At 42.7% G+C, this 25,827-nt stretch overlaps 1 protein-coding gene across 1 annotated transcript; it reads right to left on the bottom strand.

The window, feature by feature from the left end:
- Nucleotides 1-475: 475 nt before the first annotated feature.
- Nucleotides 476-24,629, bottom strand: LOC130889909 (calcium-activated chloride channel regulator 1-like). Its single transcript, XM_057793842.1, has 14 exons — nucleotides 24,468-24,629; nucleotides 18,958-19,098; nucleotides 18,637-18,784; nucleotides 16,243-16,348; nucleotides 12,978-13,158; nucleotides 11,094-11,312; nucleotides 10,052-10,279; nucleotides 9,323-9,497; nucleotides 7,424-7,530; nucleotides 5,392-5,607; nucleotides 4,623-4,884; nucleotides 3,426-3,593; nucleotides 1,629-1,862; nucleotides 476-864 (listed from the first exon to the last, which is right to left on the bottom strand). The coding sequence occupies exons 1-14, from the start codon at nucleotides 24,627-24,629 to the stop codon at nucleotides 476-478; spliced, it is 2,736 nt and encodes a 911-aa protein (XP_057649825.1).
- Nucleotides 24,630-25,827: the final 1,198 nt, after the last annotated feature.

Here is a 25,827-nt window from a genome sequence, read left to right on the forward strand (position 1 = left end):
CACTGACTCTTGCATTCTACACTCACAGAACTACCAGTGTGTGATTTCTTCCCACAGTGTGCCCCGTCCATGAATGTTCCATCTTTACTCAGATCTAGGGAAAGGAAGACACATTCTTGGTGATGTTAGTTCCAGATCTTTTGTACTTAAATAATTTGGTTAGGCATTTCTGACATTATAGTAGTTAGTAGATTAACTAACTGCAATTGAATGTTATTTTTACCTGGAAAAGTTCCTTAGGACTAACTAAAATCTACTAGTAAAAGCAACATTTGGTTCTTCCAAGCATTCAAAATTACCATCCAAAGATCAAGCAGTGATTAAACCTTAGAATTTGGGCAGAGAATTATTAACACACATGGATCCAGATTTTGAGCTTCCCATATTACTATATTGCCCCCTACAGGAAGTCTAAAATCCATTTTAGAAAGTTCTACAATGCAAGGAATGCTTTATTTATTTATCTCCTGAAAATTCAGTGCAAGCCTAGCGTCACCTGCATTTCCCCTAGCCACTTCCACATTATTTTCAGCACATGGATGCCAGGGATAGTGCTATTGACACTAACATCAGGGCAAAGAGGAGCTGTGTCATTGGAGGTGGATTTCTCTTCATTGGGGAGGAACAGAGATACCCGTGCAATGTTTGATATTTCTGATTTCAGGTTGGACTTATCCACAGCTTGGATAGCAATGAAGATATCGGTGCCATTTCCAAAACTATCACCTTCCAGTTCAAACTCAAAGACTTCCTCAGAGTTGGCCTCCTTGGGGATGAGATTGGTAGTGTTCACCTGGACGGAGGTATTGAACTTGTCTCTGAGATCAGTAATATTTGTGCTTATTCGGATGATGTACTTGGAAGCTAAAATATGAGATAGAGAGATGGGGGTGGGAGAGGGAGGGAGAGAGAGGAGTGAGAGAGGCTGCAACTTGTAATTCTCAAATCCTGAGCTTTAAAAACCTGTTAGGGATTACATCATCATCTCACGAAGTTACCATAAATAGACCGTATTCACAAGGACTGTCATCTCCTGTGTGCATTTGTTACTCTTGACAAAGTGGATCTAAAGCCGCTCAGTGATTGCCTAAAGCCTCTGAGCATAGGGCTTGGCTGAAGAAGGGTGGTTTGGGTGCTAGTGTTTCCTGAATGTTAACGTGCTCAGATGATCTTAAAATACAGATTTAGTGAATTAGGTCAGGCTGTTGCCCACACATTTCATAAACACATGCTAGAAACAGAGAACCTCAGGCTCCACCCCACACCTAATTTCTATACTGATACTTCGAGAGCCAAAGTCTGGTAGCGTGGGAGAGTTCTTCTGGAGATGTTTATAGCCGTCTCTTTTCATAACCCTTCTCTCGAAACACAGCAAAACCTCATCGTCAGCAGCTAAAAACAAAATCAAACCCAAAACAAAACAAAAAGCAAAATACCAAAGTTTTCTTTTCTGAGATAAACTATCTCATTCCTTAAGTAGGTAAGCTTCTTGGACTTTCTAAATCTTTAATTTTAATTTTAGAAGCCATTCGAGATCCCCTGCCTCTGTCTCCTCCTGTCTTCAACACCAACCTCTACTGTGCCTCTGGTTGGTTGATAAACTTGTCTTCAGGATCTGTACCACTTACCTCTCCCGTGGTCATAGTCATCCCCAGGAGCAGTCCAGGTCAGATTCACGAGCTTGTGCCCCTGGACGCTAGCCGTTAGGTCGGTGACTCGGCAAGGTGGGAAGAGGTCAGGAATGGGAGTCGATGGGATGTTCGAGGCCATGAATGACCCCCCGGAAGACGTCCTAGTGAAGCACAGTTGCTTGTCTTGGACAGTATTAGTTTCAGGACGTGGAGGATTGAATTTTACTTCGCCTGTGTTAAATATAAAGGACAACGCTGCTGAAAGGCAAGCCCTTCCTGTTTCTTACTGGATCTTTCTTTCTTCCTGTTTCTTACTTTTCTCCTTCTCTCCTCTCACCCACAAAATCCACTTTCAAATTTGGCGACAAGACACCAAATCGGGTTGCATAAGAAGGAAATGAGCAAAGTGAGGTCTATGTTTCTTTACCTAACAGGTGTTTCCTGATTGTAATACGAAAAAAAAAAACCCCTGCAATTAATTTTTCTAATATTTGCCCTGGAATTATATTCCTTCTCTCATTTTTTTCTTGTCTTTAATTAAAAGTTTTTATTCAGAGGACAAATTGCAGGAGTGGATTCTTTCCTCCCACACATGGGCACCAGGAGTGGACTTGGCAACAAGCTCCGTCATTCACTGAGCTATCTCACTGGCCTCTCATGTTCCTGTGTTCCATAAGGTCAGTTTAAATCCCATCTCTGTTATTGTCTCAAGAAGTCATTTATCACTTTGCTAATATTGTCAGGGCCATAGTCACTGTCATTTATTTCGTACTTAATCTCCTTGGTCTTGGAGAATTACTTTGATTGTTTAATTTAGCCTGTTTTCACATTCTCCATATTTGTGCTTTATCTTTCTTGCTTGATTACAATTTTTCATGAAATAGTTTATGTTAAGAGTTCTAACACTTTATGCTTTTGAAAGAGACAGTGTCTCACTGTGCAGCCCAGGTTCGTCTCAAACTCATGATCTTCCTGCCTCCCTCTCTGGAGTGCTAAGATTGTAGGTATATGCCATCCACTTCCAGCCCAATTGTCTCAGTCAATTCCTGGGAATTTATTCACGAAGGAATTCACTAATTCTGTGCCTCAAAGACTACTATGGCTCATGCAGCCAATTAAGTTCTCAGAACTCATCCAATAAAGGTGTTCTGTGCAGAATATGACATTATTCGGAATTTACTTTCTTATAAGTTCCACTTGTTTAAAGAATTTTTGTGGTTGTTGTTGTTGGTTTTAATTAGGAAGGCAAATCGTGAAACCCTTTAGACTCTCTTGCTCTAAATCCACTCTGATCCTGAGCAAGCGTTTGAAACCCAGAGTGTTATGTATGGTCTTATTTCTTAAAGATGTGATTTTTGACTTGGTTACATGTGGGCTCAGGGGGTTGCCCTCTAAGAATCTGTTTTGCAGTGGAAGAAAGTGAAGGACATATTTTGTCTTGTAGATGATGTGATTTGAAACCAAAGTGGTTAAAAGCTGTGGTTTGCCTAATTGGTTATCAAATGGGGGGATTTTGCCCTCTCTTACAGGACAGCGGTGGATGCCAGGGACATTTTTGAATATAGTAAGTTGGGGTTGGGGCTTTACTGGTATCTAGTGGACTGTTTGGTTCCAGTGATGCATCAGGACCCTACAAGACATAAGAGTGTACTGAGAACAAAGGATCACCAGCCCCAAACACCAATAAGGTAGAGTGAAGGTCAGAAACCAAGAGACATCTTTGCATTATTCTTCCTCAAGGCTTACTGATTCTTCCAGACCCAAGTCTTTTGGTCCAGTCTCCAGACCACTTACCATTTTCAATCCAGCCGTCTATGTACATGACTCCATTCTGAGGTAATGTTCTCTGTTTGTCTGCTGTAATTCCTCCCAGAGCCCATATTTTTATGCTGTATCTACCATTTGTATCAAAAGCTGTAAAAAATCTTGAGTAGACACCATCATTCTTGGTAGCATCAGCACCTTGACAAGGAAATGAATGAATTCATGAATACCCGAAAGCCAACTGAACATCTGTATTTCCAATCTGCATGTGGATTAAAATTTTGCAAACAGAGAAACTGAGCATTATCAACAAGGCTTGATTATGTAAAGGATGAGGCCTGATGCTTCTGTATACTATGTGTGTACATGTATAGAGACTTAGGTGTAAATTTTCTCACCTGAGGAGTCTGTTCCTTTTGGAACCAGAGGTCATTTCGCATGTCTCTGTCATGACTGGTAGGATGAGCTATCAATCCACTAATTATTTGTCCTGTCAAGTCAGATTGCTTTATGTATATGATGGGGAAGAAAAAATCATAATTTCTCCTCAGAGGATGTTTGAGTAGGAAATACACTTACAAAGTTCATTCTAATAAAGATTCTTCTATCAGAATAAATAGACACATTCCAAAAAGGAAATGCAGAATTGTATTTCTTCTTTAAAGATTTCTTAAATGCAAGAAAAATGGGCAGAATTTCTTACTTGAGAGGTCAAGCCTAACCAAAGTTCACATGGATATATGAATCATCTAGAACTCTGCTGGAATTCATCTTTGTTGATTAAAGTGTGACAGTATATCTTTACCAGTAACGGAGAATAGTAATACCTAAAAAGTGTGTGGTGAACATAACAATGAAGATATATATATATATATATATATATATATATATATATATATATGAATAGTATGCTTATATATGCAGACAGATTGAGGAGGCAATGGAGAGAAAAATGGTTGTTATTCCCTTCCCTTAGTTGGGAAGGCAGACAGTTCTGTGCAGGCTCTAATGCTACTGAATTCAAACTGTTAATGCACTTTAGCTTTGTAGAGGCCCAAACTAGACCCCTCTTCATGTTTCCCAATGTTTGGGAACGTGGCATGTATGAGCATGCTGAGAACTCTCACCAGGCCTTAGTACCAACTGTCCTCAGCAGGCCATGCCTGTTAGCTGTTCCACGGTGGTGTGTTAGAAGAAGAACTAATTTCTAGTTTCTTTGATGGTTACCTGCCCCATTATCCAGTAACTCCAGGGTCACTGTTTTTCCATTCACGGATTCAATCAAGGCTGTGACGCTGGCCCTGAGAATTGGCGAGACTCCTTGGCGAAGAGTTGCATAGACCGTTACAGGGCTGGGGAAGTTTGCAGTGTTTGTATTCACTACTGGGGTCACTGTAATTGGAGGTACTGTAGCACTTGCTGCCCGGGAGGTGACGGTCAAAGTGAGCGTTTGTGAGCTCGCTTTCAGGCTGTATTTCCAATGGCCCACCTGACCAAAACAGACGCAGATATTTCCAGTCAGGAACAAAGACTTAGGACAAATGCCTATGTGACCAAAGCATGTTGGGAACATGTCTAGAAAGATGTGGGTGTCCTTGACGCTCTCTCAGTCGAGGCAAACTTGAGTGTGTTTGGACTAACTATCAAGACAAACCTGGATAGGGATAATGAGGCCCAAAAGCCGCGTCCTCACTGATTACTACCTGGAGTTTCCAAGGATGGGTTTCTGAGGGACATGAAATCATTTTCATAATCCCAGAGCCACAAGGATCACTTGTCATCCCGATTTCTATGTAATTCAATTGTTTCCCTTTCGTTTGGGGACATAAAATTACCCATTTCCTCTCTCTTGACTTACCCAGCAGGCTGACTGCAATGAATGAAGAATTTTCATTGTTTTTCCTAATGCCAATACTCACTCTTAAAAAAAAAAAAAAAACTACAGCCATTTGTTTAAAAAAAAAATGCCTAATTTGCAAGTAAGTGGACTCCATACCTTGGCAGTGCCTGGGACTTGGAAGTAGGCCATCTTGGTGGCTGTGTCCACAGCAAAGGCACCTTGTTTCGTCCCACTGGGATCCCAGAGAAGAATTTGAGGAGCTTGTGTTGTCCAGGTGACAAGAAATAAAGTGTCCTTCCCCACTGTGCTGTCCACAATGACTGAGCCATTCATCCACTGGTCCTTCTGGAGACTGGCTCCCCTGCTCTCCAGCTGTTGAGAAGACAGAGACTTCACATACCAGACAATACGGCGTGCATCTCACAGTCTTAGTACCGGGTCCTCATTGCTAGGCGCCAGCTAAATGACCTGTACGCGTTCTCGAGTCCTTTGTGTGGTATTTAGGGTCATTTAAGATTCAGCTGTAAATTACTGCCCTACCTTCAAGTTCCCATACTTCTTTCTCCAACAAAAAGACCACCTCCCTCTATGGGTTTACAAAGCCCAAAATTCACACTCTCTGCTTGTCCTTGACATCATGACTTCCTCTATTCAGAGACTTACTGACCCTCCAGAATTGGGTGCAAGTGTGACTTTCTTTATGAAGCTTTCACTGATGTCTGTCTCTTGGGACGCAGGGGTCACCCTTTTTCCTATGCACTTCGATGCAGCTTTCTCCCTGGCCATCTTTTGATGCTCATCGCCTTCTGCTTTACATCCCACCTCTTGCTGCACCAAACCCCGAGGGGAACTGGCTGTACTCATTCATTACACAGGGATAGAGGATATAAGTTAAAAATTACAAGTAACTAAGTTAAGCATACGGCAGTCCTTCTGAAGGGGACGGAAATAAACCGCTGAACCAGGTGATTGCCGTTTGCCATAGAGTGGAGTTGCTGCAGGGTAGGGGCTGGGATGGGAAAAGAGCACAATGCTCCCGCAGAAGACATGACTTTGAGAATTGTCTCTTCCACAGTAATTCTTTCTGTCTAAGGTGGTGCCGATTAGAAGAGGTCTTCATGGAGCCAGGCTTTCTGGTCCCATGGGTGGACAAGGAATGGGTCTGGAGGTAAAGGGCCCTTGTTCTCCTGGTGGCTTGGTGACAAGTCCGCTCTCCTTTCCATTTCCCTCCCTGCTTTCTCAAATTAAAAAAAAAAAAAAAAAACCATAGACAAGCCCGGGTGCTTCTTAGCTGCTGAATTCCTTTTCCGGGACACATCCCATTCTTGGCCAAAGGCAGCCCTTGAGTTTATTTTTTAAATTTCCTGCAGTACAACCAACATAGGAGCCATTGCTGTCTCCCTAGATGACAGACACAGCACATCTGCTGGTCCCCAATCCTGTTGTTTGGAATCTGTCACCCAGGCTTTGCTGGGCCCTCCCCCTTCATGCCCACTGAAACTTGGGTTGAAAGTTTGAATGCACGCATGCTGTTGTTTATTCTCTCTAGGTGAAAACTCTGTGTGCAGTGTCTGCAGTTACTCGAAGAGAGCACTGTGAAATCCATTTGCCCTCCTCCAAAGTAGTCCCGAGACATTTGAAAGACACTTTGAGCTTCTTGGTGTATTAGAACAAGACAAGTCCAGAGGATCTTTCTGCTCCATGCTCAGAGAGGCAAGGTTCTTCACTCCAAGTCAGTAAATGGTAGACCCAGGGTCAAGACTCAGGAGTCTGAATGAACTGCATGGGGTTTTTGTAGTGCAAAGTGCTGTCTCTCTGCTATGGGAAAATCATGGCCAATCACAGAGCTGAGCAATGGAAAAATAGGGTGATAAAGGACTGAATACTTGTCCTAGAAGATGTATAGATGATCTGTTCTGAAGACAACACAAGTCAATCATATTCCAGCCCATGCTTGTTAGCAAATGCTTACAAGTAATTACTAGACATGCCATATAAGTTATTTCATTGTTTTATAAGATAAGTTAATTCCAACAGCCACCTTTAAATAGGTAAGGTTGTATTTGGATGTCAACCTGAAGACTCCGTGTTTTAACTAAAACCCAGAGGAGTGTAGAACTCAAAGTGTCTAGTAGCCTCATCTGTGATTATAAGCAGACACGAGAAGCCAAATAGTAAGAATCCCAACCTGGATGGAGCGCTGAGAGGCAGCTCCATTTCCTGACGAAAGGGCTGCGAAAGCATCAACAAGGCCGTTGTTCTGAGCCTGATCAGAAGCATACGTCTGCAAACCTCCTAAAACACAATTACGTTATCAGAAGTTATATTTCAGGAAGCAGGTATTTACAACATTGTAGCCATAGCTAACATAGCAGGATAGATAATACAGAACAATATCAAACATATGTGCACACTAACTTAGAAGTCAATACTGATATGTGTATGTGTGTGTGTATTCGTATGTTCGAGACATAGTCTCTTGAAGCTCAAGCCAGCTTCAAATTCACTATTTATCCAAGAATGGCCTTTACACCAGATCCTCCTACCTGCCTCTCAATCACTAGGACTACGGGTTTATAACACTGTGCCCCATTGATACTGACTTTTCAGTACTAGCAATGAATAGCTTCAGAAACTGCTTCAATTATCTGCACAAATCTCCTAGAGTGTCTCCATTTTAAAGGCCATGTGCTTTCACGTGAGAGTCTATTAAACCATAGACCCCTCTGGTTGGCTTACCATTATTGAAATGCAATTCTAACAAACTGGGTTTTAAACTTGTATTTCAAATCCAGAAAGATACGTGTGTGACAATCAAGAAATAACAGGGGGCAAAGAGCTGTTACAGAAAATTGAGAAGTGTAGAAAAAGAAAAATAATACGCCAGCCCTGAAAGTTTGGGTATGGAGAATAAGTATAACTGAAGGAGTGGATAGGAAGATGCTCCTAACTAATTTTTATATTTATGTATTTGTGTGTGCATGTGTCGCCATGTGTGTGAAGGTCAGAAGATGGTTTGTGGCGGTTGGTTCTCTACAGTGAATTCAGGGTGTGAGTTGACAGCAAGCTCCTTTTCCCATGGAGTCATCTTAGGTACTCACTTTTAGGCTATTAGAGAGCATCCAAAGTTAGGTGCAGTGTTTTAGAGTGTTTCTGAGGTCCCCTTGTGTCCTCTTGCAGGTAAGTGCAAGTTTGCCTAGCTCTAAGGTTTAACTACTGGTGACCAATTCTCCAGAGGATTGCTTTACACCAGGACCATACTATACCGCCCCCCCCCAAATGATTCTTACGTCTACTCTGCTGTAACAATAAAATGCCATTGATTGATGGGTGCAGCAATGCAAAGGGGAGTCCTCTTATTTCAAGAGAGGACCCAGTTTGTTTTGTGTGTCTGGCCCTGAGGCCCCTTGACTGCAGTGAGGCTAGAGTGTAAATCTGCTTCCATCCTTTGCCTGCTTTGTGCTCTGTCTGTCCTCCATTTCTTTCCCTTTGAGAACCCTCCTTCTATAATCACAGGTATCAAACCCTCCAACTCAGGCCCTGCTTCTAGGGAACATGGGCAGATATATGATGCGCCAACACTAATAATTTGTGTTTCTAATACTATCCCTAAATAAAAGAAAATGTTCACCTAACGAAGCCATAGTCAGAGGAGACCTCTCTGAATCATGTTTGTGTGTGGGACTTGGATACACAACACACTGATCTTCTGTGGAGAAACTGCCTGTGCACTGTGTGATTGACCCAGCCTTCTATGTGATTGACCCAGAGGCTCTTCACCTCTTCCCTCCTCCTCCTTCCTGTCTTTCTCAGGTAAAGTTAAATACTTATAAAGTATCCTGGAAGGGCTCCCCAAGTGGTCACGGAGGTGTAACACAATTATACTTTCTGTAGTTTGGCTTAGTCCTGGAACCAAGACCTTAAAGAGAATAGGTGGGGTCACTTCTAATGGTCATTTGGGAGAGCGTAGCTGCTGGCTGAGACGACTCTATGTCTCCTTATCTTTTTTCCCCCCAGATTCCCCAGATCACTGGAGCCCAGGGTCGGCCGTGCAAACACTGGTGGGTCTCGGCGGAGTTCCCCTCACCTGTCATTGTGGACAGCTGCTCGAGCTCTTTAGCAGCAGCTGGGCCCAGGGCCACTGTGTGGATGATGGCTCCACTCTTCTTCACCAGGTCAAAGCAGGCGCCGATGCTGTTGTCCTCGCCGTCGGTCAGCAGCACGATTTCAGATCCATCGGTTGGATACTTCTTCTTAATCACCTAAAGGCATGATTAAAAGCAGGAATCAGTCGGGGTGGGTAGGGGGTTTGTGGGCACTGCATTTACACGGGACAGGTAAAAGCAACTGCAGAGGGAACATGTGTGGGGCTGGGAATGCTGGAGGAGCATCTGCCTTGCAAAGATACTGCAGTAGCGCTTCAACATCATGGACGTCAACAGTGACTTCTTGTTAGCCTGGTGATCGGCGGTTCTGGGGAAGGACACAGGGGTTTTGAGTTTCCTTCATCTGATCTCTCCCCGAGAGGCTTCAAGAGATTCCAAGATGCCTCAGAAAGCATCAGCAACCAGCTGAGGGATAGTGGAACCCGAGGAAATTGTAACTTTAGCTTTGTACTCTCTGACAATATCAACTGCATGCTGGTGCCATAGATTCTGGCTGGACAGTGTTACCCAGATCACAGAGGTAGCTACCTATCCTTTACTATCCCTTCTGATTAAAGCAAATACTTTGTTTTTTTTTTCTCTCTCTGATACACACACACACACACACACACACACAGAGTTGCAAACTACCATAGCGGAACACGCCTTACTGTAAAGGCTGTTTGAAGCCCGGAGCATATAGACGTCCCTCCTGCAGGTACTGTGGGTAAATTTTTGGTCAGCAGGTCTCTGTCAGCAGCACTTTTTATCTGTTTGAGTTCACTTTTTACATAGGCCGCGCTGTCAAATGTCACCATCCCGACCCAGGATCCCTGCTCCACGGTCTGGAGCAGGAAAAGCTTGCTTGCCTGATTAAGACGGTTAAGGCGGTCATCATCCTGAGGAGCAAGCAAATAAAAGGAGTCAAGCTGGCGCTTACAGCAACAGGCTACCAGCAGACCAGGCTAAGGTGCATCTGGAAGTGACTGCCCAGGGTAAGGGTGTAATCAAGCTGTATCCTCTTATGGGGCCTAGTATCCACTTTGGGTAAAATTTTAGAGTGTTTGCATAAAGAGCAAAAGACAAAAAACTGTATTAGGCAATCACTGGAATAGAATGCATTAGCATTAGTAATAGGTCTAAGTAAGACTTATATGGAACTCTAGACCTATGTGTGTTAGTAAAATATGAACAATATTAAGCTTATTATTCAGATATTTGCTCATAAGTTGACATCAGTTTAATTTAACAAAGGGGACAGTTGATATTGAGTCTGTGGAATGAGGCAATGTAAGCTCTGTGTCTCTGTGTGTGCATGCATGCTTGCTTGTGTGCTTGAGTGCGCGTGCACGTGTGCGTGTGCGTGTGCGTGTGTGTGTTTGCACGTACACGCACGTGTGTGCATGTACTTCTGCACTTCTCACCACCTGGAGCTCACTGATCTAAGAGCCACAGGGATTTGCCTATCTCTACCAGTGCTGGACCACAAGAAAGTTTTGGGCCTTGAACTCATGTCCTTGTGTTTGCAAGACAAACTCTTTATCAGCTGGGCTCTAGCTCCAGCCAAAGACGAGCATTTCTGATGACAAAGCTGTTGCTGGGTTTTGGCCCTCCTGTTGTGTTTACTCTCTACCAAGTCCAAATTGTGGGCCAGATTGTATCGCACATACACCTATGATCCACATCCCCCAAAGGAAGGCTCAGTGAACGTACTATCATGCTCCCAGACTTATCCAGAACTAGACACAAAATTCTCTGTGCAATCTGCAGCAGGGAGAAGGTGGGCGTGGGTGGCTGAGTCGTCATGGGCGTGGTCTGCTGAAAGTCCTCGGAGCCCTGGATCACTTCCCAAGTGCTGCGGAGATTGCACCGTTGGTTCTGGGCATTTGGGGCTTCCTTGTTGTGGTTTTTTTCTGTACAGAATTCAACCACCTGAAATTGCCAATATAATGATATATAGAACATTAATGGACTTGTTTAAAATATCTAAATAAGTAACCCCCGTGTGTCCCCACCCCAGGCTCCTCTGCTACCTTATAGCCATGACTCAGTGTCACAATGGCACATGGCGCTCCCAGGGAAAATCAGTCTGAAGTCCGTTCCCACCCTAGTCTTTAGTGTCTCACGGGACCTCAGTGAACAACCCGCCTGCTCCAAGGTGGCGGCATCGCCCTTTGCACACCACACTTTGCAGTATTCTTCTCACTGTCCAATCATCTCTCCGCTTCAGACAATCGGACTCCACTTCTTTACTTCCTGAACCCCATTAACCAACATGCTGCATTCAACCTTGAACGTGCGTCATTCTAGCTCTCTCTAAAATCTACCTGGAGATCTGCTTTCTCAACCGCCCCGCCTTTATAATGACGTCATCACTTCCCGCTGGCTCTTCCTCACCACCTCTGCAGGAACCCTGTCACCCAGCTCAAGGAATCAGGAAGTTGCTGCTTTCCTCCCTCAGCTAAATAACCAAGGTCTGGATGTTTCTTCCTACTAATAGTTCATAATCCTCCTCCGCCAACCCCATTTCAATGAAATCTCAGTCACCCGAGTCCTCGTGGTCTTCCTTTACACTGTAGCCTGACTAACCTGGCTTTTCCACGTGGCTGTTTCTCTAGTTTGTTCTCCCCACAGTGTTTGAGAACTCTTCCCTTTACTCTAATATATCAGACTTTTATATTTATATCGCATGTGGTGTTCTTTGTGTGCTGTGTGTACAGATATGTGTGTGGGTGCACATGCAAGCCTGTTCATGTGGAGGCCTGAGGTCAGTGTTAGATGTCTTCCCTCAGTCACCCTCCACCCTCAGTTTCTGAGACAGGATTTCCCAGTCAATCTGAAATCTATTTAATGAAACTGACAGGCAATGACCATCAGTGATGTGCTTATCTACATCTCTCAGTGCTGGCCCCCTTGGCTTTTGCATAGGTTCTGGGGATCTAAACGCAGGTTCTCTCTGCTTGATCAGCAGGCACTTTACCAACCTAGTGGTGTCTCTGTAGCCCTCTGTGTGGCTGACTATAATTCAAGCCTTGTGGCTTCTCACACCAAACACAGTCACAAAACCTAATGTAGATTTCCCCTTCACTCCTCACTTTCCTGCTGCTGTGGAGTCCAAGTCTTTAGTCTCTTGGGCTCTATCCTGTTGGTCTTCAGAATAACCCAAGCTTCTTCACCTCTATCCCTTTGCTCCCAAATTTTTACCAAGGAGAGCCTTCTCTATCATCTGCTTCATGAACCTGCCTCCTTTTACTCCCTAAACCTTTCCCTCATCTTCTATCCTCCTAGAGAATGTCCGTCCTTCAGTTCTCTGTGGTCTTACAGTGCAATGGACAGATGGACAGATGTCAACAGACTCCTTTGCAATCCAACCATGTCACATTAATTTCGCTTCCTCCAGATTTGGCTCTGTATGACACAGCAAGAGATCTGTAGGTTGTTTTCTGCAATAAGATTATCCTAAAGAGAATCATTTCCCCCCTCAAGCTGGTTCGTCTCTCTAAAAGTTGATTCTCCCTTGGAGCACCTGGGCAAAACCAAAACCAAACTGCCTTCTCTACATTCATAGAAACACTGGGGGAAGAACACGGCACTTACAGAATCAATAGTTTGAGAGTACATTATGGATGCCTTCTCGATTTGTTGTTTGTCTGGTAAGAACACACAGTCTTTCCCATAGAGTCCGGTTAATTTGTCTATTCTGCAGCTTCCTTTATTGACACAACTGCCTCCCTGGCACCAACGGACTACATTTTTCCCAGTGATAGCTGCTGAACATCTGAAAAAGACATTAGGGTTAAATGCTTAGGCAATGGGTCCATAACGCACCTGAAATTTGTATGATTTTTTTTTTATTGAACCAAGAAGAAATTACACATCTTCATATAATAAAATCACTAAGTTTACACCAGACATTTACGTGGCCAGAAAGTACCCGGGGAGCCTCAAGAATAGTGCCATGATAGCCCGAGATAGGCCAGAGTCCTCAGGCTCCTCCAATCCTGTCTCCTCATGCTAGAACATTGAGAGTCCTCTTAGCTTCCCCACAGGACTTGGACATCGTCCCTAGGCTACTTACTTGTCCTAATTGTTTATTCCAAACAGTTTTTGTACAGCTCTTGTGTGCTCATTGACATTTAATTTCTTATTTTTTATGGGGTCTATTATAAATTGAATGCTTTCCCCTATGCTTCATTTTAAAATTACAGATTTGAGTATATAAAATAATAAAAACATAAAAGCATAAAAGAATATTTGAACACTCATAAAAACTAAAGAGAAGATAAAAACTTATTTTGTCATCAGAATTAAATGACTGCTGGCTTGTTGAAAGATTTTCTGAGTGTCAGCACAACAGTGCATTATTTTCTGATTTATGAACTTATTGAGGTGGCATATTTAAAATCTTAATACATAGAGATGTAGTACATTCTTGCATAATGTAGTTTTATTGATTTTTTTTCTCTTTTGACATTATATGAATTCACCCTAACTTACTAAATTTACTTTTTCTGTTAATTTTTCAATACCCAAAATAAAATGTGTAAAAATAAACACATGAAAATTTGACCATATTTAAAAAATCTGTTGATATGGCTTGTCTAGTCATTTACTTAAAATGGAGTTTTAAACATGAAATCAGTTGCCTGAGAAACGGGAATGAGGGCTCTGATATATGTCACATCTTCTTTCCATTGCAGAATCTTCTTTTAATGTTTCACTCATTTTGCAGGTTTTTGTTTTTGTCCCCCGCCCCCTTCCTCTTAGACAAAGACTCTTGTGTCCCAGGCTTGTCTCATACTGGCTCTGTAGTTGACCATGGCTTTGAACCCTCGTCCTCCTGCTCCCAGCTCCGGCATGCTGTGATTACAGGTGTCTGCCGTCACACCTGCTCCGAATGTTCTTAAGGTTCCACAGCCAGTGCTATGGTTCTAAAAGCTTGGATTGTTCTGCTTCTGTGAGCATATTTCTTTTTTTCTGTTTCCCTTTTCACCCTATTTAGTTCATGTAAAAAAATTATGGGCAGTTACATATTTTACCTTATTCTTTAGTTATGCCTTTCTCTAGTTTTGTTTTTTGAGGCAGGGCTTTGCTGTGTAGACCAGACTAGCCTTGAATTCATATCCTTTTGCCTCAGCCTCTTGAGTGCTAAAATTATAGCTGCATGTGGCTGCAACCATCTATTATTTTAATTCTTAAGTGCACAGAAAAACTTTCTCTACATAGAGATATAAACACATAGAAAGATTTTTACTACCTGTTGATATAATCTTAATATTTATTAACTTGTTATCTATTAATATTAATAATTTACATTTGTAGACTTTAGTACATAGATATGTATAATTTGTATTGTGTGGTTTTCAATTTGACAAGTTTATCCAATTGTAAGAGATTCTGTTAGTTTTTCCCATAGCTAGAAATTTTCTCTATATCTTAAGAAATTTTACCTCTCCTTATCTATTTTTCAAACTCTGTTAAGTTACTGTGTGTATAAATTTCTGTCCATATAAATTATTATATTTAATTCAGTTTTGAAGTATATTTAAAAATTGGCAAATAAAGGTTCCTTTATTATGATTCTTTTTCAGAAATAATCTCACTGAATGAGTGCTAGACTCTTTGAATAAGATACATTTTTAACTAGAATTTCGTAAAATTAATAAATCAATTTTTCTTAAATTTATACATTTCATGTATTGAAATTCTCTCTGCCTTTTTTTGATTTAGAATTATTTTGTAGTTTTCAGATTTATCTGGAGCATTTTTTACTGTGTTTTCCACTGAGTTGCTACCTTCAGTGCGGTGCTTTTCCACTATATTTATGAATGAGTTATTGCTAACACATGGAAAAGCAGTTGGAGCGTCCCCTTTGTACCGTGTCCCTGTGCTGACGTCCCTCCATAGTCTGAACTATTCACTTTACTCTCCTGGGTTTTCTGGGTAAAACACTCATTTGCCATCTTCTGTCTTCCCCTCTGGTAGCCTTGGTTTGTTCTGCCTCCGTTTTATGTGCTACTGAATCAGATACAACTTCCTGACTAAACAGAGACAACTGTGATCATAGAGGCCACTTTGTCTTCTTGCTGGAACTGTCCCTACCATTCCTCCATTAAATATAGTGCAGTCTGTTGGATCACATAAATATTCTGTGGTATATGAAAAAAGTAACTTCTGTACAGCTATCATGCTCGCATTAGTTCTAGGCCTACACATACTTTAAACATTTGTTTGGAAGACAAGGGACAATGAATATTACTAATATAGATAAAGGTAGGTTTGCTTGTTTTTTTTTTTTGAGATAGGGTGTCTCTGTGTAACAGCTCTAGCTGTCCTGGAACTCATTTTGTAGACCAGACTGGCCTTGAACTCACAGGGATCCACTTGCCTCTGCTTCCCGAGTACTGGGATTAACTTGGTGAAGTTTTTATCAAGAGGGAATGGCCATCGTGTAGACTAATGTGCTCTGTAGCCATTGAAGGGAGAATAAGTTGATAAACACTTCTAGATCTCAGAAAACAATGCACACATTAGCCTTGTTCTTAAGGGAGGACACAGTACTTAACGGTGTGGAAGCTGAGGAAGGAGAAGTGGGAACAACAGACAAGTTTGGAATGGTGCCCATTGCCTGAGGTTTGAGTAGTCAAACTGACATGTGGTCATGTCAGTAAAGTGACTCTTGTCTGTGTGACGGAGATCACAAGCAGGTACCTGGCAGCCTGTCCATCGCCATGACTTACAAAACAGGAACTCAGTTAGCAGAACCACTTGATAGAGGATCGAAAACTGGTATTTTTAAAGTAATTCAAGGAGACATTCGCTGCGTTTTAAAATTGTGTAGGTAAAGTCAAAATGTCTATACCTTACTGCTTCGGTTTTTCCTTTGGATAGGTAGAATTTCTCTTCATTGTTGTATTCATCAAACACCCCCCATCGGAGATGAGCCCACTCGTGGAGAAATGCCCTCTCTGAGAGGAAAACAAATCAGACGGCTGAAGATATAAAACGGGGTAAAATAACTTCATGCTAGAAAATAATTCTTCTAAATGTTCGCTTTGCTTGGCTTTTATTATTTATTTCTAAATAATAAAATTAGGAGCTTGCTTCCCTTACCGTGACCTAATGTGAGAAGTATGCAGTTATGTGGAATACACAGATTTATTCTTGGCTTGCTGTGTGTTCATGGGGTGATGATTGAGAGCCCGGAGGGTTATTCCCCCTGTCAGGCAGCTGCCTCACCCACAGTGTGTGGTCTTAGGGAGGACATGCAAGATAAGAGAGAGAATGCCTTGCGGTACAAGGGTTAAGTCCTTCGCACAGCGTGGGAGTACTCGGGAACGCCAGCCTTTCGCTGCTGTTCACCTCTGTGCTCTAGAGTTAGCACGTTTCTGGGGATTTTGCTCTGGGCCACAACATCCTCTTGTTCACCTCTGGTTTTTGTGACACCTGCCTTCTCTAGTTGGCATCTCTCACTGTCTCTGCAGCGGTCATTACTGCTCTCTCTCTGAAAGCCAAGCTTCCGTCTAGGCCTGGTGGCAAGTGCCTGTGATCCTAGCTATTCAAGAGGCTGAAGCAGAAGGACCATTAGTTCAAGTCCTGCCTTGGCAACACTTTTGAGAGTCTGTTGCCAAAGCATTAAGAAAGAAATATTAAGATCCGATTCCCAGCTGCCACCCGAACATGCTCAGAGTGGACCAGACATGCCTCTTTTGCAGTTTTATCATACCCCATTATGGCCCCGAGCATCTTACTGTCATCTTATCTCCATGAAGACAGACAATATGATTTTCCCCCTGTGTATCTGGGCACATCATATCTAGAGATGATTTGGCACCATTAAGTATCTGTTTTATCTGGATGACTCTTAGTGACTTATGAACATCTTTCAGGTGGGCTGAGTCTGGAGAGCTCGGTGGGAGAGGCATGCTGAGGAACTCCAATCCCTGCTCTGATCTAAGGCTTTGCTCTGGATTTTCTTCTAAGTTCTGGAAGGGAAATGACTGTCAAGATAGCAGAAGATTTTGAGGGCAAAGAACTGGGGTCAAGATACATAAATAAGTGGTTTAAAGGGAGGGTGTGATACACAGCTGTGACAGCTATCGTGAGCGCAGGACCAATGAGTTCAACACACACTTATTGAGTCATAGGTCAGGGATCTCCTGTTCTTGTTATGGGAATGAAGTGGAGCAGTGTAGAACAAAGGGGCAAAGTTCAGACCTTGCTACTCAGTGCGTAATGTGTGGGGCTGAGGCTTTGCGGCACCATGGCTTGCCCTTTTCCTGTGCCTTGCCTAGGTTAAGAAAACCAAGCTGATAGTGGAGGAGTCTAGTCTTTTTTAGATCTTATTATTTCAACACTAGTTATTCAAGAATACTAGTTATTCAATAACTAGCCACATTCATATATGTATATATATAAATATGTGTATATATAAATATATATATATAAAGCTCGTATATGTACTTTGAATATTTCCTTCAAAGATTGCTCTATATAGCTCATATTGATATGATTGAGTATATTTTTATTTTTGTAAGAATTGAACTTTTTCTTTAGTTGTTCCTTCCTTTTAAGGGTCTTCCTGTGTAGCCTAGGCCAACTAAAACTCAGGATCCTTCTGGTTCAGCTGTCCTGGGATTACTGGTTCAGAGAGAGAGAGAGGGAGAGAGAGAGAGAGAGAGAGAGAGAGAGAGAGAGAGAGAGAGAGAGAGAGAGAGAGAGTCTTTTGAGAGATGAAAGCAAAACAATTCCGTCTGCTACCTAGAAAGTGGTACCCCTTGCAGCACTACCTGAAAGCTTGTTAAAAACTCGGAATCTGAGCCTCTCCGGATTTCCTACAGAATCAAGACTCAAATTCTGCTGAGTCAGGACCACAAATCAATTGAGCCTGAGCATGTTGTCACCATCTGGTGGCTATTTTATGAACTACAGAAAGGAGATTTAATCCAGTCCCGAGAAGCCCATAGATCCATAGATGTCTAAGGCTTCGTGCCAAACAATTTTATTGCAATAACCTGGCGCTAAAGTAATTCATAAAGTTGCCAAAGTGCCACACATCTGCAGGTACACAAGTCTATGTTAAAGTATAGCTCAGAAATACCTAGCTCCGGCTCCTTGTTTTAAATGAAAAGCTTGCTTCACTGGCTTTCTTCCTAACGTAATGTCATCTGTAGGCTTATGCAGAAAGAGAAAACAGTAGTTAATACACAACCGGTGTGTTAAGGTATCTGCTGGAACGCTTTAGCTGAGTCCATACCTTGTGGTCCGTACTCTTTCAGCTTCTTTCCTGCTAAGAAGTTGGGAGTGAGGTGAATCCTGAGTCCCTTCTCTCCACATGCTCCCACGTGCTCAGTGTGTGGCTGGTCCTCACCCACAGGGCTGGTTGCTGACACCAGGACATCGGCCTGAAGTGTAGGAAAAGATGACCACAGCATTTCAGCAAGCAGACGGGCATTGCTCACAGCTGAGGCACTTAGGCGCAATCCCATTTCATTCTACACTACTTCACTTCCAGCACAGGAACAGAAACAAAAGCTAAACTGTTGGAGAAAATCGGCCAAAAAGAACTTGTTCTCACATTTTTGATGGTTTCGAGTTTTGGCCTCTCATAATCAGGTTTTGTCTTCCAGCTTTCAGGAATTAAAATGGCAACATCTTTGAAATAAAATCTTTTCCCTGTAGCTTCGAACAGGTATGGGGAGGCTCGCGTCACCATGTCCTGGGAGGAGAGAGAGAGCACATGTAACAACGTCACTGTAAACAGACCAAGTATACAGGTCATTCAAACACGCGTCTGGATCTTCCTTTCACTACCCTAGCAGGGCAAGGCCATGGCTTCCTTAATAACAGCGGTGGTTCCTCCTGAGTGTCTATCACACCACAGAGCATAACTGAACAACACAGACTCCAGAGGCAGATGCTCACCCTGGCTCCACCACATCTTGTGGAACATTAGACACTTTCCAGTTCTTTTTTATTCAATTTGCCATTTTAATTTTTCCTTTATGTTTCTGAGTAAGACTGACTTTGTACAATCCTTGTCTGTATTTGGATTAAATTTATATTATCTTCATTGAATATGTAGGACAGAAAACCATGGTAAGGCAGATAACCATGGTAAAATAATATATTTTATTTTTTTTATTGATTTTTATTGAACTCTACATTTTTTGCTCCCCTCCCTGCCTCTCCCCTTCCCTTCAACCCTCACCCCAGGTCCCCATGCTCCCAATTTACTTGGGAGATCTTGTCTTTTTCTACTTCCCATGTAGATTAGATCTATAAGCGATTTCTCAGAAAATTAGGAAACAACTTTCCTCAAGACCCAGTAATACCAATTTTGGGTATATATATCCAAAGGATGCTCAGCTGTGCCACAAGGACATATGCTCAACTATGTTCATAGCAGCATTTTTTGTCACTTTCCAGTTCTAAGCTCTGATTTCACCACTTAAAGCATGGGAAACGTAGCTGTGACTACTTCACAGATGACATCATCCATGTGACACTGTCGTGGAATATTAGCTTAAGGTGTATTACATTTAGTTGTGCTGTGGAATATTTAGTGATACAAAGATGTGTTGCATTCTTTTATATTGTATTTGCTTAACTCTGTAAAGCTGTGTTATTTTGCCTGCCTAAAACACCTGATTGGTTTAATAAAGAGCTTAATGGCCAATAGCAAGGCAAGAGAGAGAAGTAGTTGGGGCTGCCAGGCAGAAAGAATAAATAAGAGGAGAAATCTAGGGACGAGAGTGAGGAGCGGGAAAAGGAGAAGGAGAGGAAGACACCAGCTACTTAGTCACACAGCCAGCCATAGAGTAAGAAGGAAAAGAAGATATGCAGAATAATGCCCAGAGATGAAGCATAGTTAAAGAGAAAAATGGGATAATTTAAGTTAGAAAAGCTAGCTAGAAACAAGCCAAGCTAAGGCCAGGCATTCGTAAATAGGAAAAGAAAAATCTCTTGTGTTTATTGGGGAGCTGGGTGGTGGGCCCCTAAAGAGGAAAAGCCCACCAACTACAGGACACACTAGGAAGCATGTTCTCTTAACATTAATATTTATTCACTATCATCTTGTGTCCCCATCGCATTTGATCCCTCGACCATAAGTAAAGTTTGGACAGAGGAACCAAGAACTGGGCTATAACTCTCCAGGTCTCACAGCATGTGACAGAGAGAGAATATGACATACCTATGAGTTTTGTAACAGTTAAGCTAAATCTCATGATAAATATTATGATAGCATTCATTTTAGTATAGTATGTTTTAATATAGTATTAAGAGTTAGATTTAAGGAACAGCATCGTTTAGTATTTGCAAATTATGTGTAGCTTTATTTCTTAGCAGTGAAGGAACCACAGTAATATGTGTTCCTGCAGGCTCCCTGGAGCGCACTGTGACAGGGTAGAGAGAGAGAGTGGTGTATAAACAATGCTGTAAGAAGGCACTGGCTGGGTCAGCTAGGACAGAGGGGCGTTGATGAGGAAAGAAGAGAACTCTGGTGTCCTCAGACCGGCAGGGGAAGAGAGTCAGTGCACAGAGAGGAAACCAGAAGTGATGGGAGGAAGGCTGGGGTGGCCCCTGCCTTGTGCAGTGTGGTGAGCCATGGCTGCAGAATGGAGACAGCTGAGTGAGTGCAGTCTGGAGGGTGGGAGGAGAGAAACTGGAGAACTGGAGTTGGCGGCTATAGATAGCAGGTTAAGACATGTTTATTTAAACTGTAGGGGAATGAGAGATTGGGCATGGGGTTTGTTTGTTTTCATCGGAACTATTATAATTTGTAGGTGTTAATGGAAAAGGATAGTGCAGAAAGGAAGGAGAGCTTGCTGCAGGAGCAGAGTCCCAGCTGGAGCAGACCTAGTGAGGAGACTGTCCAGTTGGAGAGGACCTGGGAGGAAGACAGTTCATCGTGGTGAGGGGAGGCTACACTTAGCGAATGATGCAGAGCCGAGTCTTGTTCCTGCCCGTCTCAGTGGATAAACTTGGGAATTTATTTTTTTTCCAAGCCTGACCCTCCCCCCATTCCAAACTGTGACAATAATGATTCCCATTCTAACTTAGAAAGCATGCTTAATGTTTTGCGTTTCTATCCCTTGATGTCCAGATTTTAATAATCATTGGGAGAATTTAACATGCTACCATTCTCCCAATTTAATAAAAATAATAATTAAAATCGCCAAATGATTGATGGTACAAACCTGACTATGTTTGAATACTTGCCTATGATTCCCCTTGTAAACTGTGACTATTTGACGCCTTCCAGGAGAAGGTGCAAGTAGCCTGAAGTAGATGCCATTGTCTGCAGGTTTTAACAAAGGCACATGCCATCTGTTCTGTATTCTGAGAGCATGATATCATATCTACATAGATATTTTAACTCTGGGCAAGAGAAGGGTGTGGGACATTATTTACTGGATGGGGCCAGCATTCCCGAAGGACAAGCATAGAACACTGGTGACAGATGGATTCCTGGTACCTTATATAATGTTGTACTTTGCAAATAAATGATAAAAAAGACTGATTGACTGAGCAAATTATTATGATGAATGACAAATTAATGCATGATTGCCAGGCCAGATAGTCCCTGGGCTCTGTGCATCGAAGAGACACTTCCAGATACTCCCATTGTTACTTGTGTCCCTTTGTGTGTGTGTGTGTGTGTGTGTGTGAGAGAGAGAGAGAGAGAGAGAGAGAGAGAGAGAGAGAGAGAGAGAGAGAGAGAGAATTTCTCCCTGAATTCCGTCTGTGTAGACTCCTCCCAAGGCTTCTGTATGGAGCAGTGAGAGCAGTGGCAGTGTTGGCAGGGACCAGCAGTGGTGGGCAGCGCTGCTGTGGTCCCCTCCTCCACACACTGGCAGGAGACCCTTGAATACTATCTCGCTGAAGCTAAGCTGACTTAGGGGATATGTCCCAACCATACTTCGGGTAGAGAATCTCCCCCTCAAAAAGGTTATTGGAGTACGGATTTAGGAGCCAAGAGAGGCAATTGCACTAATCAGTGGCAGCTGGGCTGGGGTCGGGGCGTTCCCTGAGCTCTTCAGACCTGGGGTATCAGATAGTAGGGGCTGGCTCTCCCTAAGCAGGGACCCTCCGGACACCATCAGACTTAGCTGTGTTCTTGTTGCACAGAAGGAAGAAGTGAAAGCCAACTTAGCTCGCATAGCTCAGTCCTTGTTCATTTTAGAAAGCCAATTCAGTAACTGCGGTGAGAAATCAATGATTTTCATGAGGAAACCCACCAAAGATGGCAAGGGCAAGCACTCTGAAGGCTCAAAGCTTCGTGGAACACCAAGTTGCTGTTATTAAACATAAGGTACCAGTTTTTCCTAGCATATCCCCAAAACACACTGGCCTGAGACAGAAACAAACCAGCCATGCGTCTCTTTCATTTCTACTTTGCTTCTTTCTCCAGGTATCTGCTTCGTTTTTGTTGTGGCAATCAACAGCTCACTCGAGGCTTCTGACTACTAATCAGTTTCAGGCACGGACTTGCTTGCACTGAAGAGGGTCTGAAGGCCTCCAGGGTAAGCATGAAGACGTCCTTGGAAGTGCCGCGTCTCCATCTCCCACACCTGTTTGAGTTATACTCTGGCCAGGAATCCTGGCAGACAGAAATGGTTCTTCACCCAAACTCCATGATGCATCCCAGGGAATCTTCTGGACTTTGGTCCTAGGAACCTGCCCTCAGAAGGGGTAAAAGGGCAACTAATGGAGGAGGGGCTCAGGGGGCCCTAACCTTCACTGCCCAACTGTTTGCTACGTAGATTCAGAGAGAGAACAGTCACTGCCTCCCGTTGTGAGCTCACTGTTGACCGCACAAGGGTTCCATGAATAGTGCCCATCCAAGTGTCACACAGATAGCCACCAAATGTGCCACTAAATAAAACTAGAAGTCATGAAAGGGACAGTGAGAGGATGCTGATGGGGATGGGAGGGACAAAGAGTAGGGGTGGATACTAGTCAGAATGCATTATGTAAATTATAAAATTGTCAAAGAAGAATTAATATTTAAAATGCTAAAGAAGAATCTAAAGTTAACATATTGCCTAATAATGAAATGGATATACAAATTAAACTAATGCATGTGTGTGTGTGAGAGAGAGAAACAAATACAAGCATAAAAGACAATAATGTAAAAGTACTGTTAAAATGCAGCAAAAAATCAAGCAAGCAAGAAAAAACAGGTGACTGGAAAACAGTGACAGTAGCTGTGGTTTACTAAGCTCCATCTGCGTCTTTGTTACCGGTGTGCACTTCTGCATGCTCCTCACAAGGCTCTGTAAGAGAACCACTTATTGTCACCCATTTTACAGAACAGGACACTCACCTATTTCACAGCAATGACCATGGATGTGCTTTGAGCAGACTGAGGACTCCAGAGTGATCTTTTAGGAAGTGTTTCCTTCTTATTCCCAGCCCATTACTGTGGTGGAAGAGCTCTCTCATCTTTCTACCTGATGACAGTTTGGATGGCTCTTCCAGCTCTCCCGGGACAAAGAGCTTCTGTGTACCTTTTCTCCGCTTACAGAAGAGGCGACAAAGGTGTACCCATGTCCCCCTCCCACACACACCTGCAGCAGCCCTGAGTTGACCCCTTGCTTCCAGGTTGAGCAGATGCAGTGCCTCTGCCCACTGGAAGGGTTAAGTGAAGGCTTGCATGTCAGGCTGCTATTTAGCCTCACAGGTTAGTTTCAAGTAGAATAACAAGAGGGTCTACTATGTGGTGGTGGTAGCAACCTGCAGAGGAATCACCTGCTCATTATCTGCTGAATAATTAATAATTCTCAGTGACAACCTACAGCCAGAAAATACAGATGTCATTCGTTAAGTGCCAACAACATATCTAACTTGGAATTATGTGCGTTGCATTCACCTTGTTTCTCATAAAAATCCTAGTGGGTAAAGAGTTAATGTTTTCCTTTTATAGATAAAGAATTGGAAATTCAGACATAAAAGTGTCTTGCCAAGTCAAGAAACTAGAGCAAGACAAATCATATTTCCTTTAACACACTATTATGCTTATTGTTGATTAAATACTAGTAGCTAGAACAGTCAAAACCTAGAAAATCGCCTCTTTGAACACACCTTTATGTGTTGAATGAGGGCTTCATCTTCTGGCACATCATGGTCAATGGCAATGACGATGCCTTCATAGCCATTTTTGTTCAGCTGGATGAGGGAGTTGCTCAGAACCCCTTCCAGAAGGTGGAGGACCAAGATGAAGACAGGACTCTTCAATGACCCCATTGTGTAGATGTCCCTCGGAAAGGGCTGGTTGTAGAAGTGTCTTTACTGCTATATATATGCTCCAAGGAGAGACACAGTTCTCTTTATCTAAGGTGATTTATTATAGGTCTTTAACCTCTTGACCCCAAATGGTTCTTCACCACATTTGTCTGTACTAGGAGAGTAACTATTGTTTAAAACCAAACTGTGTACTTTGAAGTGTTTCCATTTAAAAGGAATGTTGGGCTTGCCTTGGGTTGTGCCAGATGCTTGAGCAGGGGTGGGGGAGTCTACATCCGGTTCCCAGAAACATGCATGCCAGAAAAGCAGGTTGGCCATTGGAAGATCTGTTGACTTACAAATATTTGTCTAGTCAGGAACACTGATCCACCCACCACCACCCTGAACCCCACCTTCCCAGCTTGACTTTCATGCATTTACGTAAGTTTCTGTTTCCTGTAAGAAATGTCTCCTATTTTCTCTCTTGGGGGATTTCATTTTTACCCTCAGCAGCATTGGAGCAACCTCAGCATCTCTCGGCACACTCCTATGGTCCACATACACCAAAGCCATCAGTGAGAGTCCAGGTACTACAGAATGGTTTACAGTAGAGAGAACAGGTAAAACTTTCATCTTCTTTTGTGAAACAAGCTTCTCAAGTTCCCTCAGTACCCACTGCTTCTCTACCACACATCTCCTACCAGTCAGTTAAGTCTAAACCAACAGCATACATTTACTTTGCTGAAATTAAATGTCACTTTGAATCATAAATTAAGGAGGATCAGTTACCACATAGATTCTTTCAAGCTCACTGAACTTCAGATGAAAATCCAACATGGCTCACGGTGTTCCTGACTTCAAATTACTTGTAAATAGCTTTGGTACAAATTTAATTTGGTCTTCAGATAGACAAATGCAACAATATTTACCCTGTCTGTCTGTCTATTTTATTTGATATTTGGCTTATCACAATTAAGTTAGTATTTACTGCTAACAAACTATTAAACAATCGAAAATGAAGACTAAAGTGGAGGTTTAAAGTGTTTGTTCAGATGATCCAAGCCCACGTCCATAGGAAAAGATGAACGCCTTTATCGTGCATACAAAGTTTAGATTCCAGGCCAGAGAGATGATTGCATAAGGAAAGGCACCTGCTGTCAAGCCTGACAACCTGAGTTTGATCCCCGCAACTTGCATGGTGAAAGAAGAAAAAAGACCC

This window comes from Chionomys nivalis, chromosome 18 (genome assembly GCF_950005125.1).
Source record: "Chionomys nivalis chromosome 18, mChiNiv1.1, whole genome shotgun sequence".
Taxonomy (NCBI): Eukaryota; Metazoa; Chordata; class Mammalia; order Rodentia; family Cricetidae; genus Chionomys; species Chionomys nivalis.

What these genes read in the sequence shown, in the direction of transcription:
- LOC130889909 (XM_057793842.1), bottom strand. Translation starts at nt 24,629, where the DNA reads ATGGGGTCATTGAAGAGTCCTGTCTTCATCTTGGTCCTCCACCTTCTG. An exon ending in CCTCTCAGCGCTCCATCCAG is followed by an intron (nt 5,608 to 7,423) that starts GTTGGGATTCTT and finishes TCTTCTCAACAG; the next exon opens with CTGGAGAGCAGGGGAGCCAG. An exon ending in AGACGGCTGGATTGAAAATG is followed by an intron (nt 1,863 to 3,425) that starts GTAAGTGGTCTG and finishes TATTTAACACAG; the next exon opens with GCGAAGTAAAATTCAATCCT.